The sequence below is a fragment of the Trifolium pratense genome, linkage group LG2 (assembly GCF_020283565.1).
Source record: "Trifolium pratense cultivar HEN17-A07 linkage group LG2, ARS_RC_1.1, whole genome shotgun sequence".
Classification (NCBI taxonomy): domain Eukaryota; kingdom Viridiplantae; phylum Streptophyta; class Magnoliopsida; order Fabales; family Fabaceae; genus Trifolium; species Trifolium pratense.
In genome coordinates, this window is record NC_060060.1 from 40,024,170 (window position 1) to 40,036,787 (window position 12,618).

General features: G+C 35.8%; 3 protein-coding genes across 4 annotated transcripts; 1 reads left to right on the forward strand and 2 right to left on the reverse strand.

Moving 5' to 3' along the window:
* Window positions 1-212: 212 nt before the first annotated feature.
* On the reverse strand, window positions 213-3,246 carry LOC123910099 (transport and Golgi organization 2 homolog). Of its 2 annotated transcripts, none has more exons than XM_045961147.1 (5): window positions 2,825-3,246; window positions 2,561-2,747; window positions 1,291-1,488; window positions 854-1,048; window positions 213-764 (listed from the first exon to the last, which is right to left on the reverse strand). In XM_045961147.1, the coding sequence occupies exons 1-5, from the start codon at window positions 2,992-2,994 to the stop codon at window positions 633-635; spliced, it is 882 nt and encodes a 293-aa protein (XP_045817103.1). In that variant the 5' UTR covers window positions 2,995-3,246; the 3' UTR covers window positions 213-632. The 2 variants fall into 2 exon arrangements, with proteins under 2 accessions (XP_045817103.1, XP_045817104.1); XM_045961148.1 differs by adding an exon at window positions 1,739-1,778 and having other exon boundaries at window positions 2,561-2,943.
* A 1,400-nt stretch (window positions 3,247-4,646) lies between these two features.
* On the forward strand, window positions 4,647-7,007 carry LOC123908454 (B3 domain-containing protein Os04g0386900-like). The gene is made up of 3 exons (XM_045959096.1): window positions 4,647-4,960; window positions 5,851-6,008; window positions 6,464-7,007. The coding sequence occupies exons 1-3, from the start codon at window positions 4,933-4,935 to the stop codon at window positions 6,809-6,811; spliced, it is 534 nt and encodes a 177-aa protein (XP_045815052.1). The 5' UTR covers window positions 4,647-4,932; the 3' UTR covers window positions 6,812-7,007.
* A 928-nt stretch (window positions 7,008-7,935) lies between these two features.
* Window positions 7,936-12,616, reverse strand: LOC123909003 (DNA-damage-repair/toleration protein DRT111, chloroplastic-like). The gene is made up of 2 exons (XM_045959770.1): window positions 11,550-12,616; window positions 7,936-8,517 (listed from the first exon to the last, which is right to left on the reverse strand). The coding sequence occupies exons 1-2, from the start codon at window positions 12,399-12,401 to the stop codon at window positions 8,221-8,223; spliced, it is 1,149 nt and encodes a 382-aa protein (XP_045815726.1). The 5' UTR covers window positions 12,402-12,616; the 3' UTR covers window positions 7,936-8,220.
* Window positions 12,617-12,618: the final 2 nt, after the last annotated feature.

The window sequence follows — 12,618 nt, forward strand, 5'->3', positions numbered from 1 at the left end:
CAAAGTGAAAGTTCCCTCTCCGAGGTTGAATTCCAGTAAGGAAAATCTATCTTACCCGGAATTGGTGGATTTACAGTAGCTATCGGCGACATTGTACACGGTTGCAGAGGTTCCAACTTCGTATTTTGTATTTTGCGACAACTGAGCAAAATGATATGATATATATCATTAAAATTGCACAATGACATTATAATAGTAACACAAATCAGATGTGATAATCTTCATCTCAATTTAATTGTTACCAGAGGAAAACAAAAATGTTATACATTGAACTTCTATTTATATGGACGGCACAAAGTTAAAATTCATACTGATATTACATCATAAAAGCAAGCCAGCCTTATGACGAGCTTGTGCTTATTCTGTAAACTAGTCCAAGATGCAGGTATCATTATAAAGGTCAGCAACAACAAAATAATCCAAGTGAGAAAAATGTTACAAACAAGTTGACAAAAATAACCAACTAATCCAAACAAAACTGAACAGAATAAGACTGGACTAGTTAATCAAATTTGTGTGGAAAACCCCTTTATTCATATTGACAAGGTGCTAGTGAGTGGCTAAACCATAGTATCCAACTAATTAAACATTTTTCTTTTTGCAGCGGTATTAAACCACATCCCTGACATTCTTTATGTCTCACTGATCTGATAGGTTACCGTGTTCTCTTTCCATTGCTTCTGGTCCAGATGTTTCTCATAGAAGGTGACTTCTTTGTTTGATGTAACAAACAAAGCAGAGGAGCTTCTAGTTCCATAAGCCCCCTAAGCACAGCAAATTTTCAGCTAGTGTCAAGTGCAAAATCAAGATTAAGCTTAAGCATGCAAACAAGTGGAATGTGTTTGTTACTTACCAAGGGAAGTTGTATGTCAACAAATATCGAACTCAATGGAAATTCCAATTCTGGAGGACGAATCCCTGGTAACAAGCACTGTTCATCATCTTTAATTGTGTTTGTCATTAGTTTCTCAACCATTTCTTTTATTGGAAATTCACCTTCACCATACTCATCAATAAGCTCTTTGAAACTATGGCGCAACCGTTCAGCCTTAATGAAAAAGGAACGTAATAGTGTCAAAATTCAGCGGGGGTTGTTAGTTTCATTAAGTGCTGGTGTAACTTAATTTGCATACATGAATCAGCTCTTTGAAACTATGGCGCAACCATTCAGCCTTAATGAAAAAGGAACGTAATAGTGTCAAAATTCAGCGGGGGTTGTTAGTTTCATTAAGTGCTGGTGTAACTTAATTTGCATACATGAATCAGTTATCAGTAACTTTGTGTGTGTACCTTTGGCCAAGGAGTGTCCAACGATGCATTAGTCAAGACATGAATTCCAGGGGTAACAGAAAGATAACCACTTTTTGGTCTATTGAAGACATAAACCATGGTGGAGGTGCAAATATCAACTAATACAAGGTTAAATCCGTTGTATAGATGAGCCTCTTTGAGCACTTCCTCTGCAAACTCCTGGGGACTCTTATTGCTCTATTGCCAGCAACATAAAAACCATCAATGAATGAAATGTTACATTAGGTACCAAGCAAACACAATTGAAAGCGAGTAAGGAAGATAAACCACCACTTCAGTCTCTCAAGTAATACTTTATTTTCTACTTTAACTAAAATATGTAAAAACATAAATAGCAGAAGACAGTGACAACATATAGACAAAGGCTCCAAAACAATGATAATTTTTTTACATATGCATCACAATCAAGAAGCATAATTTCAAAAACCTTGAATTGAATGGCCTTGCTTTTAATATGCACACCAGCTCTTTTATCCCCAATCCAATCCACGAGAATAAGGAAAAATCAATTGCATTGATCCAAGGCCACAATCAAACATCCAAAACCAAATGCAAACAGAGTCAAATAGCGAACACACCCATATTAATTCTATCTGTTGTCTTTTACTCCTTTTTATACAAAATAAATAGTATTTTGTTGATAAGCAACCAACTTTCAATGTTTCTTATATAGTTTACATGATTTGTTTTTAAGCAATCAATGGTGCCAAATCATCAAACTCCAACGAAGGAAAAGTAATAGGTACGGTTTCATTTCCTTAGGCAACTCGCAAGCTCTACGTGCTGAAGTTGCTCTTATATTATTTATTTCCATATACTTTATGCAACGTAGCACTGACACAGGCCGGTCGGTGTTTGATACCAACACAACAACGGCATATGTGACTACATTCAATCACTTACATTCATATTCAGTCCCATGCCCTTTGTCTGTGTATTTGCTTCATAGACTTTAGGACTAACGAGGTATGCTTGAATTGACTTATTTGAACTTGTGCATAAAGTCATAAACACTTGTGACAATATTTGGGAGAACTTTTTTATGAAAATAGTTTATGACATGTCTAATATACAGTACGCGGCTGTTATTAGCTTAGTCCATAAATTTACTACCATAACTTATAAATACTACAATTTATTGATTTTATATATACTATAGTTTATGAAAACAAGGCCTAGCCTAAGTATCAGAATGATAGTTAAATTTGGAGAATTTTTACAAACAGATGGAGTGCATGAACTGACTGACCTGAAGAAAACGAAGTGGGAGATCCCCTCTAGTGTTGGGTTGTGGAATATCTTGTACTTCTCTAAAATTGGTGAGAAATGCAACCTTACCATCTTTGGTGGAAGCCAACCATGTACCGCCGCAGAGTCCATCCCTACCGCCCAATATTGTTTCGGCGCCACCCCACCAAGCCAACGGATCCGTAGGCCTTAATTAAAGAGTCAAAAGAATGAATTTGTTTGTTTGTATCAAATAGTAAGTAAAAGTGAAATGATTAGTACCGACCGAGAATGAAATTCGTCTCTGTTGAGTAAGAGGAGGAAAGGGTATTTTGGATGAGATTGCCACATGAACACCGTGATACACATGTCTGATTGATAGATAGATACTTTCAGCTTATAGGTCTTCACGTGAGAATTTAAATCGAGATTCACATTATAGTCTTCATTCACCATGGTGAATGTGCTTTGACCTTATCTAACATATGAACAATTAAAACTTTAGTCTTTATAAGTCTATTGTTCCATTCATACCACACCACCTAAATGTTACACCACCAAAATAGATGCATGAGCGGCGTGCTCACGGGCCTCCAGAAGCATGAGCGACGAGCTCACCACCAAATGTTATGTTGTTTCCACACTCCAGCAACCAGTCACACACAACTGAGAGTCGGGATTAATGATGTTGCGCCGCACTAGACAACTATTTATTTTAAGTGCAAATCTATATATATAAATCCTAGATAGTTGTCCAACCCTAATTCATTTAAACCAATGAAAATCTTTCATTTAGCTACATCATCCACTTTACATTCATTTAATATGTGGTACGAGGTAAGAGTGAGTTCAAATTCATGACTCTAAAACAAGTGTCATGAATGAGAAAGTCATGTTTCTCGCAATTCATTTGGGCTCGCTGCATACATTTGTAGCCCTTTGAGCCAAGAAGGACAATAAATTAGTAACGGTTCCTTGTAAGTGCATTACTATTAAATTGAAAATTGAGATTTAGGAAGACTAGTAATTGCATTATTGTTGTTTAACAAGATGGATGATCAATGGCTAAACGATTGTCTTGTAACTTTTAGAGAAAGAGATGTTTTTTGAACAGTCAGTAATGATGTAATTTTATATCATTTTCAACAAATTGATGATAGATTATTTTCTTTGTAAGTTGCTACAACTATTTTTAGTATAACATTTAGTAAATTAATATAATTTGTGTTACTATTCAGTTTTTTTTTTTTGTTTATTTTATTATTTTATGTATTTTATTATTTTTGCATCAAAATAGTTAATGCTTTTTCTAATAAACTTTTGTCCAATCTTTGTGTATATAGAGAGTTGGTCGATTGTCGGGACTATTTACTGATGATTTTGGTACGGAAATTCATCGTCGCGTTCTTTTGATTGATCCAAATAAAAATCAATTTGAAGTGTTAGTAAAAAAAATAGATAAAATAAAATTTACTAATATCATATTCGATTTTGAGTACGAATTAAGTTGATTTATCTTTTCCCCAATATGTTTCAAATTAATATAAATGTCAGATTCTTTGATAATGAAGCTAAGTAGTTTATCCAACTCAAAATCCTCCCATGAGATTTACAATACAAAAAAAAGTTATGTTTCAACATCAATTTTTTTCCATAGTCAATTATATGTTGTCATTTCCAGAGTTATTTTAAATAATGAGTTAAAAATATTGCCAGCCAATATGAAGAAGATACCAAAGTAACTTCAAATGTGATGTATAAATAAGCTTTTTTAAATATATAAACACATATTTCATATCACATTTAGATAAATTCTATTATAACTATTATTATTATTTTTTTTTGAAAAAATATTGTAACTATTATTTTGATAATACCTATTGTTTTAATTTTAAATTTACGACCTATATAAATAATTTCTGGACGTTATAGTATAAAACAGTGCATATCCGTACATCGCACGGGTAAGCGTCTAGTATTTTAAAATACCAATATAATATTTTGTCCTTCAATTACTTACATTTTATAATCAAACTAACCTTTCTTTTTAAATTTTTTTTTTTTTGAACTAGCAAAATTTTATTAAAAAGCACTTTGAGTACAAGCAATACACAAAGGGCACATGACAGGAACAATTAGAACCCATCAGAAAAACAAAAAAGAAAGCAGAACCAATGAACCACCACACCTCCCCCTAAACACAGCAGCCTAACAACAAGAGAAGCAAAAAAAGCCAAAACAGCTTCAAATAACATCAAAAAAGGCCAAAACCCTTAAATATCTATCTTTTCATTTCCTTATTTACCATCCTACTTTTTTTTTAACAAAACATACCCTTGCCTTTTGCCAAAATAGATCGGGAGTGGTACCCACAAGTTTCTATCGTCTCTAGTGATGTCGTCTTCAGAGTCAGGTGGAAGAGGTAATCTTCAAATTGGTTTATTTAGCATAATAACTTGAAGCTTGAGCTTGGTTGTCACCAATATATTCATGTACTGTATATTTTAAAGATACACTCCTTAAAGCAACACTTAGGCCCTGTTTCATAAAAAATAACGGATAGCTGATAAGCTAGCTTATTGCGGATGAGTTTATAGTGAATAGTTTATAAGCTAGCTTTTAGCTTATAGCGTATAAGCTAGCTGATTGAATGTGTAGTGTTTCATAAAATTAACGGTTGAACTTATGAAATGATATAAAAATATAGATTTAATTAATATTTAATTTTTTTCAAGTAAGATAGCAGGGGTAAAATTGGAAGAAAAAAAATGATAAGCTATAAGCTCATAAGCTACTTGAAATAACGTTTGAAAAATAAGTTATAAGCTAGTAAAATAAACTACAAGCTCTTTTTGAAAAACATTTACCAAACAGATTTTTTTTTGGCCATATGAGCTTATAAGCTATAAGCTCAAAATATGGCCTTACCAAACAGAGCCTTAAAAGAGAAGAGATCCCCTTCAATGTGAATGAGTGTTCTGTGTCTCAAAACCAACCAGTTTACATAGGACTCACTAGTCACTAACCAAATGATTGGACTCGTGTTTAATGAGTTTCCTTCTATGATTACTCATCTTCCTCATTGTTTTATACTAGTATTACATTTGCAAACTGGAGTTCATCTAAATTCCTGCTTTTACTAAGAAACTTGTTGGAGAATTATCACTTTGCATCATTCTTATTTGAACTTCTGAATGCTTGAGCTAGATGTACCGAGTCTACTGATGTAACTTAGGTTTTCCTGCCCTCATTCTCAGTTCATTATCAACTTTCATCTTCACCACCTATCACCAACTTCACATTTATTTTCAGTGAGTAGCTGTCAAGTTGAAGTGGAAAATCAAGCCCCGTTACCACCGCCTTCTGTTCCCATGACAAATATGCAAACGGATGGAATTAAGCCGCTTTCAGGAAAGCCATACTTTGATGTGATTATTTCAAAAACACATCTCAGACCCCGTTATGCAGCGGTAATTTCATACTTGATTTTACAAAAGGATATACTACCACACTTTCAGAAGTAAAATACCATCATTTTCTTTGATGATGCATTACTTACTATTACATCTATGATATAATTTCTCCTCATTTGGATCAATTGCAGTGGCTTCTAACAAGATAGATCTTATCATATATTTAGACGACAGATTTATGGCCATGATTTTAGCACATTTGGTTTTATGCTTGGAAATGTATCATAAAGGAAATTCATTTTTAGCACATTTTGTTGTTTCAAAAAGGTCCATATTCTCTGTATCATATAGGAAATTCATTTTTCTATTGAAATGCTGAGCACATTTTAGCACACAAGACAAGACAGTTTCTTATTTGTGCAGGCAATCAATATAGTATACTGTCAATTAATGAAGGTTTTGGAAAGGTGCATGAAAAAATCGTTTAAATCTTGTATTGTTTGTGTATATAGGGGCCATCTGGCAATATATGCTCAACACTTCCTTTTGTAGCAGTTCCGACTATTATAAACTGTCGTGGTAAGGGCTGGAACATGATTTATAATGGCCAAAACATATGCAAGCAGTTTGATAGCAAGGGCTGGGGAAATTTTGTGAAAGGTAATAATTTGAAGCTTGGAGACGCATGCGTTTTTGAGCTCATGGAGCAAAGTAAAGATAAAATTGTCTTTGAAGTTCAAATTCTTAGAGGTGACTTCCAGTTTGAATTTTCTGGAATTGGTGAGAGTGAAGAAATGCCAGTTGTCCTATCTGAATTCCCTGGAACTGGTGAGAGGGATGCACCCTTTCTCATTGACTAGCTGAAAACCACATGCCTTTGTTCAAGATGATTGTTCAAGGTTGGAAGATGCTTTTGTTTTGTGAGCATGTTAGAGCATAGATTTTGGTGTTAGGAGCAGTGAGGTTATGTACAATGCACTACGTCAACTTGCTAGCTAAATGAGTAAATGCCACTGGAATTTTATTACTAATGTCAAAGAAACATATTGTTTTGTACTGATGGTTTAACTCAGAACGCAATTTTCTTGATTAACTCAGGGTTTGATAATATGTTTTTATTGAAGTGTAAAGATATGATCCTTTTAACTTTTCAAAGAATATTTGGACAATAGCTAATTTTTCTGGTAATAGACCCATTTTGTAGAACCCTGTTGTAGCTTAATGGTTTTGGCACTCTGAGGTCTGAACACCTTATTAGTTCCTTCCAACAGAATGGCTTTAACTAACATCATGGTTCCCCGTTTTCTCAACAGTCTACTAAAGTTTCATTAGATTAAATAACTGTGTATTTGTTCCTTTCTATCCAAGAAGCATCTTCACAGTCTTGTATCTATTTCATTGTGTACCCTTATGAAGAGTGAAATATAACTTCATGTGCAACTAACATAAAATTATATTCTAGTCGTGTAACGAGCAAAATGAGAGTATGTAAATCAAATAAAACACTGGTGAGACTTCGAAAATTTGAACCAACCTTCACACCTGACCCTTTTCTTCTCTCTAAGCTATTTAAGCAATCTATCATCTATATTAGAGTTTTAAAGAGGACGGAAAAGTGTATCCTAATGGAGTGGAATAGAAAATGTTATTTGGATGTTTAACAAAGGAGAGAAGTGAAATTCATGCAGTTCACTCCTTGATTCTCCAATTTTTTAGACAGGCCTTTGTGTAGCATAGTACTATAGTAGTTCCACTTCCACACCCTCTTTTTTTTTTATATAAAAAAAAACGGGTTCCACACTCTCATTTTGAATGAAACATTTCCATTTTATTCTAATCAATGTCATACTTTCAAACATGCGCAAGGTAGGATCAGGGATGCAAGTATTGTGGATGGATTTGTTTACACACAAAAACAACTATTTAGTACAAAAATTTCAGTAAATTAGTCTTAATAAGTTTAAGATCAAATGGGAATAGCATATTCGATGGTATCTCAATCTCCATGTGATAATAATATTAAGGAACGTTCAAGTTCAAACAATGTACAGTGGCGACTTACTCATTAGTGCAGGTAAGGTATTTTCAGTGTGGACATCACAATAATTCCCTAAGCAACAATCCTTAGTCACTGTTACAAAAACATTTAGACCGAGATTGGAGCTTAACCAAATATGCTCAACTATCATGTAATGAAATATTAAACTCCAACTTCAAGTCGCATAATCACTAAGAACAACTTGACAAAAATCATAGACGCTCTGTTCTTCTAAGTGAAGCCAGGAATTTCTCCTGGCATCGGAGCTAGCTCATTCTTGCCAAACTTATCCTCGTCATAAAATGTGGCACGCACTACTCTACCCCCAAAGTATCGACCATCAAGGTCAACAAGCGCTTTAGTTGTTTCTTCGGATCTCTCAAACTGCACAAAGATTCTCACTGCTTCGTCGGTGGGAAAATTTGGCTCTGTTATCTCAAATATCAGAACTCGGGTTACTGTTCCATACTTGGCACATTCTGATCCTACCTCCTCTTCCAGCTCATCATCTACCTCGCCAGGCCCCACCTTCAAAACAAAGCAACAATGAGTCATGTTCAAACATAACAAATTAAACACCATTTTAGGACGAACTAATACAATCACTGTTGAGCTTTTAATGATACAGATAAATAATAAGGACTCAAAAGCATGCAGAGCATATGTGTACTACGTCAAGTTCATCAGGTACTCTGGAGAACAACCTTAAGTTACAGTATACAGGGCACTGGCTCTTTATGAACTATGATTTATCTCTGCTCAGTATAGACGTGTGATGGAAATCACAACTACAGTATCAATTTCAGTTCAATCCAACGAGAAGTAAAATTTGATTGGAAGAAATAAAAAGAATAACATAGCATTGAGCATTCTAATTTTTGGGATTGGAGAGCTCCTTACATCACAAGACTGATGTTTTAGGTTTTTGTGCAGGGAGGGGGATGGCATTATTTCTTTCTTTCTTAGGAAAGACTGCTCCCTCCCCCTCCTCTTTCTAAGTAAATTTCTTCTGTTGATCAAAATGTCAAACAAAGACAACTTCAGATAAACAACTAAATTTGATATATTGCTTTGTGAATCGTGATCAACCTCAGCATTAATAACATGCAAATAAGGAAAACATAGTGCACACCTCTCTATGTTCCACCCCCGTGCCTAAACAGTTTACAACAGACACAAGATATTAAATGTGTCGGCAAGTATTTATCAAACCATTAATTACAATGCAGGCACAAAATCAAAAGGGACTTATCCCCACAAAATTCCCTAAAGAATGAAAATGAATTTCAGAGCTGCAAAAAAGGAACTGAATTGTTTTTTTTTTTCAATTCCTTCAAAATATTAGGAACAGAATCTCAACTCCCAGGTCCATTCTCAATGAGAAAAAAAAAAGTTATTTAGCTTTGGTAGGAATAATATATACTCTGTTAGAACCATGAAGTGATACAAGTCAGTTTGAAAGTAGCAAGCATCCCCGAGAAAGAAACTATACCACACATACTTAACTCCAAGAACTGTAATTCTTAAAAGGCATTACCCAAACTTGACTGAACTCTGAAGTAGTTCTAATCCAAAATTCCAAAATAAGAAATAAAGCCACAATCTATCCAGGGACAACATATCAAAATTCCAATCTGCTAATAAACCCAAGCTCCCTATTTACAATTACACCGTATATTAATAGTTATAAATAAAAATAGTTATAAATATCATCCCCTATTCTCCTCACATTGCATTAACATCATAACATTATAAGAACAGGCCATTGAAAAACAGTTACTCATCTACTGAGGCATAATTACAGTAGAAGGTCAAGAAGGGGTTATTTTTTTAGTGTGATGAGAAATATTGTCAAACCCATGTTTGCAAGAATGAAATTCCAAATTGATGGAGGGATATTCAAGGGAAGGAGAAGGTTATTGATTGCTGCATGATAATGGGTGAAAGAGTATTCTCCTGAATTTAACGAGGAGAAGGGGAAAATTTCAGGGTGGAGTATTGTCAGGTACACCCAATGAGCTGATTTATTAGTCAACACGGATAGAGTTGGTTACAATTCTAACAGGATTGGCAGGGATAGGCTACAATAAAGAGAAGGGAGAAAAGATTAGGGGTTTTATACTTTGTTGGATATTGGTTTTAGAAGGAAAGATTTCAGGGTCTCAAAACCCTGAAAGGAACAACTGATTGTACTCATTCTTTCTCCAACCTTTTCTTTCATAGTTTCTATATTCTCAGGACCAGTATCAATCATGGACATTTACTTATATCCTCGACATTTATTACTCCAACTTTCTTTCAGATATTTTCATTCTACATCATATCTTATCTCGTATGTCTGTTCATCTATTCTCATCTTTACAGCCGTTATTTTCTATTCTCGTTCACACTTCACTTCCTAACATTTGTTCATAGAACATCAATGATCTTATAGCAGCCAGGCCGAATTTTTCAATGACTTTGTACATGAGTTTCATTATATAAATGTTGATTGGGCAGACTCTCCTTCAGAAAGATATTCTACATGAGATTACCGTGCTCTTTCTTGGAAACCTGATATTGTGGCAACAAGAAGCAGACAGAACCCACTTGGGTTGGTTTGGTGGTATTGTCTTGGGACCTGGGAGTGTGCTCCTCCTTAAGGTCTCAGGTTCGATTCTCTCTTGTGCCAATTTGGGTCGGCTAATTTAACTTCTTCAAAAAAAAAAAAAAAAAAAACAGTAGCTGCCAGATTAAGTGTAGAAGCCAGGTCTTGAGCTGTAACTTAAGAGCCCATATGATAAAAAAAAGTTGCTCAAAGATCAAGCACCTGGTCTGCCCCAATAACTAACTGACCAACTAAGATGCCTAAATTACATTCTCCCCCTCTTTATATACGACTACCTCTAGTATTGTGTTAGAGGGAGGCTAGCTAACACGTGCAGCACAGCTTCTCTAATACTTTCAAGTCTCTACAAACAATGTCTAACTAACAGAGGCAAGCCAATTTGGCCCTCCGTTCTTCTAATATATAATGTTAACAGATATTTAATATATATCTTCAAAACCATACTGAAAGAGCAGTCACTAATTATTACTAAGACACAATTTCTGACCAGTAAAACAGAATCATTAGCAAAAGGAAAACCTGGTAAAAAGTGTGATGTTCATTTTAATAATGCAAATGATATAAGCTGATCATAGCTTATTAAGTTATAATAGAAAACCATAAATAATTGAAATCACATCCAGTGATCACCAAGTCAAAACATCAGAAGGCCACATCATATGCCAAATAAACCAAAGAACAACTACACAACGAGTCTGTGATATTTTAGAATTAAAACTCCACAGCAAACAGAATCAAAATAACAAACAACAAAATGTGTACTACTATTCTTAAAAACACATCATAACAATGCAGGAGAGCAACACTATAAAGCAGGGAATAAACTCATCACAATTATTATCCATCTCATATAAAACATGGCTTAAAGTTCAGGAAATATATCAGCATCGTTAACAAACACATAAGCACTGAAACCAAACCACCAGTAGTTAACATGTGAAAATGTGCATACCATGTTTCTAAGTAGCAGCACTCTGGTAGGTACTCCATTGATGTTAACACTCTTGACTTTCTTATCAGACTTACTGTCACTGGCATTGACAATAACACCAGCTCGTCTATCGGTTTTCTTCGCCATCAACGGAGTAGTAATCCCTTGCTCCTGTTTCCCAAGCCCTTGCCCTTCTTTCCACCCCATCTTCGCCATCATCCTCTGAGCAGCAGTCATCTGCCCACCAGCACCAACCCCCAAGCCGCCAGTCTCCGACTTCCCAATAGTAAATCCATCCACATTCCCCGGAGGTGATGGCGACCTCGGCACAGCCCCACCACCTCCACCGCCTCCACTCATCCCCACACGCCTCCTCCAGGCCTCCTCACCCGAAATATTCAACCTGGAATCACCCTGATCCCTATCTCTCTCCCTTTCTCTTTCTTTCTCTCTTTCCCTCTCCCTTTCTCTCTCCCTCTCTTCCTCCTCCTCCCGCCGTCTCTCCAGCTCCCTCATCATCTCCACTTCCCTTGCCTTCCTCTTCTTCTCTCTTCGATACTCCTCATAGTCATTCGGCCTTGCAGGATCATACTCCTCCAACACAGTCGACTGCACGCCCACCAGAGCCGGTTGCATCACCTCTTCAAGTGCCGGAGCAAGTATAGGTGGTGCAGAAGACAGAACCGTTTTGGAATTGGTGATTTTAGGTTTGTTTTGGGATCTGAGAAGGGTGTGAGGAGGTGTGAAAAGAGAAGATGGTTTACGGAGAGTGGCGGGGGCCATTTTGGTGCTGCTTGACCAGACATTGGTGGTTGGTTTTTCTTCTTCGGCAGAAGAAGGTGGAGGTAGGTCTCCGTATAACCCACCCAGCATTTCAACGCAACTATCTCTTTCGACGACAACAAGGCACTGCGTTTTAAATTAGGGTTTTGTGATTGGATTTGGGGATTTGGAAACAGAGACACTGGCTGCCTACGGCTATCAGCTATCGACCTACCGCCAACTCAACCGATTGTCTCCACGGATCGATTGCCCTTTCTCCATCCTTCTTTTCATTCAAGAGGTTTATGATTTTTTATTATTATTATTT